A 6,750-nucleotide genomic window follows, 5' to 3' on the forward strand; every position below is an offset into this window, starting at 1 on the left:
AATACTCCACCAAGAAACCAAGAGTCTCATCAGGGATACGATTTGGATGCCGCTAAACTTTATCAAAATAAAATTTGTTCCTCGCAGTCCAAATTGCTCAAGACACCATGGCCCACTTCTCGATCTCATCAAGGGTAAGTCTATCCACCAGAATCCAAAATAATGAGAAAAAATCCAACACTGCATTGGAACACTTTCGGATTTTTCCTCTACGCCCACACATTTCTAGCAAATGGACGTTCCTATAGCACGTGCTCAGTTGTTTCTGTGTTCTGGCAGCAAAATCCACAATGCGGCTCCACCTACAATTTTCGTCTGTGCAAATTACCACGGGTTGGTAGTATGTTAGAACAAACTCGCCAGAGAAAGGTGCGAACTTTGGGAAGGACATTTAAAGCCCATATCTTATTCCAAATACGCCGATCCAAAACAGCTGTTGAGTGCCCACCCTGGGCTTGTTCCTTCGTCCTTAGAGCTACTTGATAGGTAGATTTCACAGTAAAAGTTTTGTATCGGTTCTCCTTCCAAACCAGCGTGTCAAGGGTTACAGTCCTAGGCAGAGAAATGGCCATAATTTCCATTCGGGTTCAAAAGGCAAAGAGATCAAAAAAAATTTCTCAGATTGGTCGACCATACTTGTACTTGATTATACTTGCTCGCCCAAATTTGACTGACAATTTGATAGGTAGATGTTCTGTTTTGTGTTTTGATTTTGAAAGAAAACGTGTTAAGAGTAACGGCAGACAGGGATATGGGTTACGGAGCAGTAACAGATTGAATCTCGAGTGGTAAAGTGTCAAAATTGAAACCACAGGTGGACAAGTCAAATTAGAGGCAAACCACATATGGATAAAGTGTAATTATCCCAATGCTAAAACATGTAGATGTAGAGACAAGCAAACTCCACTAATTGCTAATAGCATGCCTGCACTCAATACAGAACATCTTGAAGAATCACATCACTACAATTCCTTTACAAATTAAATATATCAAGGGAAAACAATATTTTCAAAGGTAATTGAGTCTGAAATTCTCAATCTCATCTCATAAACAACTTAACTCAACAAAGTGATAATTATTATGTCCATCAAACTCTATACAGTTTCTACTTTAACTAGAGAGTAACAGAAGAAAAGTAATAAAGATATTTTTTTGGGTCTATAACAACATCAAAAGCTAGAAATAACTTCATATTGAGAAGCTGTGTAACAGAGTCAGCCCAACCCTACGCATTTAACACCAATGGCAAGTAATGAAACAATAATTCTAACAGCACAAAAAATTTTGCAACATTTTTTCACAAGCGCTGTTTGGCAGGTTGTGATTAATGTACAATAAAAGTCAAGTTATTTTGCACATATCAGTATATCACAATCTGCCACTAAAAATCTTGTGTAGCATTCTAGATGAGCTACTCAATCTTGCATCACACAATGTACTAATTTAATTAGTCTTTTAAACCAATTAATGGAACAAGTGCAATGGCATAGAAGCACCACTAAGCAATGTTGAATCTAACATTACAGTAATAATCATCAAGCCAAATAAAAATTGGAGTTCAAAACCTCAAATGAAGTACTAATAATCATCACATAAAACTCAACTCATCACCAAAAGAGAAATACACATCTATGTTCTCTTTGGATTCAAAAACAAAAACACTAATTGGAAACAAAAGTCCAAAAGACAATGAAACAAAATGCAAAAATACAATAAATAACTAATCAGTAGCCACCCTTAAGGTCATTGACGACATCGTATGGAATAGGAGTAACAGTCTCTAGAGTAGCACCCTCCACCATAAACCCAGGCTTAGGTCCTTTAGGTTGTCTTTTTGTAGTAATCGTTTGGCCACGAGCTTTTGCCTCTGCCTTCAGCTTATCATTCTGGATTTTCCTCTGTTCAAACTCTTCCCTACACCTTGATGGCTGAACATGTTCCACTCGGACGTGAATCCTCTTCCTAATAATCCTGTTCCCAACCTAAGAAAATAAAAACATTAATAAAAAATTAGACAAAACCCAATTCGAATTGGGTATTAAACAACCAAGACATTTGTGGGTTCAAGCCATCTTGAAATTATTATATTATATTGTATCGTAATTGTATCTCTGGAATAGCTAAAGAAAGCAAAACATATTTTTGGAAATGGGAAAGCAAACCTGTTTGTTGATCTCAACACCAATGGCACGTTTGGTGACGTTCCAAATACGACCAGTGCGGCCATGGTAGAACTTGTGAGGCATACCCTTGTGAATGGCGCCGTTTACCTTGACATCAACATGATCACCGATCTTGAAGGTCCTCAGATAGGTAGTTAAAGGGATGTAGCCCTTCTTTCTGAAGGGTCGTGCGAACAGATCCCTTGTCCTCGACCTTACTCCGTGACCCGCCGGCATCGCTACTCTCTCTCTCGAAATGGCCTTGATGGCTTTTACCCTCAGAGGCTCAAAATCTCTTTGTTTATATATGTGTTCGATTAGGGTTTTTCTCTAGTTCGTAGTCACCATTACATAATAAATCTCTAGTCGATACTGCAATGAATGGGCTTTTTAGCCCATAGTACAAGTCCAATTTCCCTAACTATTGGACTTTGGTCTTGCTATTATTTTTATGAAGTAAATTCGATGACCCATTCCCTGGAGTTCCATCCAGCTTAAAACTTGTGAAGGCCCAATCCATTTAACTGGCGGTATTGTTGCATAGGAACTGGGACTAAATTTATAGAAACAACAATGCTACCAAGCGAACACGATCTTCTCTCTATTTTACGGTCCAGATTTTATTTCTTGGATTTTATTTTGAATAAACATAGATTAAAATGCAAAACTCACATTTTAGGCTTCACAATTTTTCATTTCAGTCTTATAAGTTTGAATTTTGTCATTTTAGTTCGCTAAATTTCATTTTTATTTAATTAACTCCTCAGTATTTAGTTTTTTTTTCTTAATTTAAGAAAAAAACGTTAATTTAAAATAAATAAAAAAACCTCTGCGAATGATTCCTTGGATAGTTGCAAAACGAGGATCATCCCATCCATCAACCTTCCCTTGCTCAACAAAACATAGAAGGTTACGCTTGCTGAGAAGTGTATATACCAGATGCAGCCACTATTGCAAAATAGGATCTATTTCTCTTCCAAGATCCCAACTGCTATACAAAAACTGGTTTTTAGTAGGTTTACACATCTTGCCTCCTCCTTGTTTGACAGGACGGACACAAAAAAGGGTCACAACCAAAACCAACAAGCCCGAAACTTGTTGCAAAACAAACTGAGACGAAAGATTAGCTTACACTTGCTCCCATTAACCTCTCAGATGACCTGAAATAAGATAGATACAGATCACAATTATTTCATAGAAATTAGCATCCACATATACCTTTCTGTTGTCTTGTTCTCTTATCTTTAATCAAAGCTGATGATGTCAAAAATATCACCAATAAGTTGCGTGCACTCTCCAACTCGAATCAAACCTGCAAACAGAAAACAAAGAGACCTAAGAGAGAGAGAGCACCGGTGTGGTGCCGGCCAAAAACCCTCCGAAGGTCAAGTTAGAATTTCTTTTCAACCCTAAAGTGCTAGAGTTGAGTCAAATGTGCGTACCTTGCTTTGTGAGGGTTTTGGAGTATATATAGTAGCGTAGGGTCGAGATTCTCGCCTTGGTCAAGTAATCCTTTCCTTCTAGGAGAGTGACTCGTGAAAATCTGTATCTCTTAGAGTTCTTTTCCTTATATAAATTATCAATCAAGGCCTAACGTGTAGCGCAAGAGTTCTTCATATACACGTTGGCGTGAATTACAATCAAGGCCACGTCAGCCCTAATCATATAATATGACTTGAGGTAGCCCGGAGAAGGACGGGGGAAATTATGTGCATCCATTCTACCTGTCCGTCCACAGCACATCCGTCCACCTTGGTCATATCACCCGTCATGTTTGTTTTATCCCCATCAGTTGCCCCCTCATTCCATGATACCGTCATCTCTCCAAAGCGGTCTCATGGAATGACGGTTATAATTTCTGACGGACAGGCTAGAATGCTGTCATAAATGCTCAGGGACATGTGGAGGAATTCTAATGGTTGTTTGCTGGAATCAAGGCGTCCCCTCGTTTACCGCGCCGTTCCCCCTATATATATACCACCCACCGTATTCACTTTTACACTTTTTAGAGAATTTTTCTGATCAGAGCGCAACCGTCAACCCTTTTCAGAGAGCAACCGTCTCCTTTGGAAGCCGGAAAACAACGTGGTGATAACTTCTCCGTCGTGCGCGTCTCGCCGTCTACTTGTAAGTTTTTCTCACCGTCTGCTTGTAAGCTATTCTTATACAGAGTTTCATTCCTTATTTCCCTTGTTGGTCCCGTCGTCGGTATAAATCTAGAGCCTTAGGCTTCCTTTACCCGTCATATGTAGGTGTCAGATGTCTAGTGAGGCGTCAAGTAGTCAATCTTATGCCTGCGAGGGAGCGGGTTACAAAGAGGTGTTCCCGTCAGGTCAAGCAGACCGAGACACCTCCAGCGGGGAGAGGGAACCGTCAGCTAGCTCTCCTTCCCATGGGGAAGATGAAGGGCAAGATATGGACGGGTCAGAGTATGACTCGACTGACAACCTGGACGGTGTCGACCCCCCGGTCCAATCCGTCATTGGTCCTGACGGCTTCAGGGAGTTCGTCCTGCTCCCTTTGTGGACGGTGAATGACTTTGTGTCAACCATCAAGTCAGCGCACTTCAACACGTTGAGGCAAAAATACCAAATACCCGACACCATATCCATCCGTCTACCATTCAAATCAGAAAAATGCTATTACTACGGTCTTGAAGATGTCGGTGTCTACGAGCAGATGCTAAAAGCGGGTCTCCGTTTTCCCCTAAGTGCATTGCACCGTCGTCTCCTCCAGTACCTGGGTCTGGCCGTCACCCAGATATCTCCGAACGCATGGAGGGTTTTCCTGAGCGTCGAGGTACTGTACGGCGTTATGTCTGACGGAGCTAGACGGTTGACAGTGGAAGAATTCTTTCATTGTTACCGTCCGTCCGAAATTACAAAGTCAAGGGGGATGTACAGCTTTGTGCCGAGGAGTCCGGTACTTAGGCTAGTATTCGAGACCCCAGACTCCAACCGTAACTGGAAGGGTCGTTACTTCTTCCTTCAAGGAGATAACTGGATGTGTCGTCCAGGCGACGACGACTACATGCCGGTTGATAAAACGTGGGGTATAATGCCCCCGTCTGGTACGAGTCCGTCTACTTATTAACCGTCATTCATTTTCATGGATTCTTTCTTAACCTTTTTTTTTTTTTTTTTTTTTTTTACAGCGAGGGACCGTCCACCTATCTCAACTGAACAGTTTGGTTTTCTGGAGAAAATTTTCCAAAAGACAAAGTTGTCTGAACGGACTTGGTCGAAGCTCGTCACATTGGATACGTTACATTGGTATTGTGACGGTCCTGAACCTACATCCGTCGCCAGACGATACGACTCAGGTGTACGCAAACGTAAGTTCTGGAATCCTTCCGTCGATAATCTGTCTATGTTATTCCTTTGTTGACCGTCTTCTTTTGTAGAAATGGATGACGCCAGGAGACGGGCTATCATCAAACAGCAAGCAGCAAAAAAGCAGGGGGGCGATGCCTCAAAGGTGGATCCGGCACAGACGGCTCCTAAAAGGCCATCTTCTGAGAGGTGGGACCGTCACTCCAAGAAGCAAAAACTTGTGACGGGTCTACCTGCCGGTCAGGGGTCCGGCACGGCCAAACCAACTCCCAAGCTAGGAATTGGCAAGGGTAAGGGTTTGATGACCAACCCGGACCCCGTGAAGGAGAAGCCCCCCATCCTGCTTCGTGAAGACCCCCAATACGCTCTTCGTCGTATTGGCTCCATCATAACCGATGAAGATTATGAAGACCTGGGGAACCATGCCACTGAGACCATGGGGGAGACATGTCTGTACAGCTTAGCCCAGGTTAGTTACCGTCATAGGCCCATTCCGTCATTTTAGCTTTGTTTCGTTCTTATCCGTCCTGAATTTATTTCTATCCGAACCGTTGCAGGGTGTATTAATGGCCAAGGGCCTATCAGACCGTTGCCTTGCCCAAGAAAGAGCCCTTGAACGGGTACGTGCTAAGGCAAAGGCGACGGCGGAAGAACTGGACGAGTTGAAGCTATGGAGGGTCCGTCATGAGAAGAAGCTGGCGCTCTCCGAGCAGGCTCGCGAGAACTTAGAGAAGGAGGTGGAGCTGCTCAGGAAGACGGTGAAAGCCCATGACAACAATATTCTTCAAGCAAAAATTGATGTCGTCAGAGAGTACCGAGATTCCGACGCCCTTCTGACGGAGCTTGGTTCCTCCTTTAGCGACGGGTTCGATGACTGCATCCGTCAGGTGAAGGCGTCATTCCCTGACTTGGACTTAGCTCACATAACCATAGATGTTGAGGCCCAAACCCCTGCTCACCCCGTCGACTCTGAAGGGACGGAGGAACTCTTTGGCGAGGTTCCAGGTGATGACGGGGTCGCTAAAGCTACAGAAGAAACGACCGTCGCTGACTCTTTTCAGCCGTTGCCTGAAGGCCCTGATGAACCCGTCACAATTAAAGATTAATGTAATTTGTAGCGATAGGGGACAATTTCACTTTCTGTATTTGTTCAACTTTTTGTTATTGAACTGCACTGTATTATTGATACTTCTTGGGTAATCCGTTTATATTTTAACCCGTCATTTTATGCTTTGCATGATATCTTCAGTATGTCT

The 6,750-nt window shown here is 42.7% G+C and overlaps 1 protein-coding gene across 1 annotated transcript; it reads right to left on the bottom strand.

Annotated features, from left to right (window-relative positions):
* Window positions 1-1,551: 1,551 nt before the first annotated feature.
* LOC142627717 (large ribosomal subunit protein eL21x/eL21w) lies at window positions 1,552-2,487 on the bottom strand. The gene is made up of 2 exons (XM_075801582.1): window positions 2,163-2,487; window positions 1,552-1,982 (listed from the first exon to the last, which is right to left on the bottom strand). The coding sequence occupies exons 1-2, from the start codon at window positions 2,397-2,399 to the stop codon at window positions 1,725-1,727; spliced, it is 495 nt and encodes a 164-aa protein (XP_075657697.1). The 5' UTR covers window positions 2,400-2,487; the 3' UTR covers window positions 1,552-1,724.
* Window positions 2,488-6,750: the final 4,263 nt, after the last annotated feature.

Source organism: Castanea sativa, chromosome 3 (genome assembly GCF_040712315.1).
Source record: "Castanea sativa cultivar Marrone di Chiusa Pesio chromosome 3, ASM4071231v1".
NCBI lineage: Eukaryota > Viridiplantae > Streptophyta > Magnoliopsida > Fagales > Fagaceae > Castanea > Castanea sativa.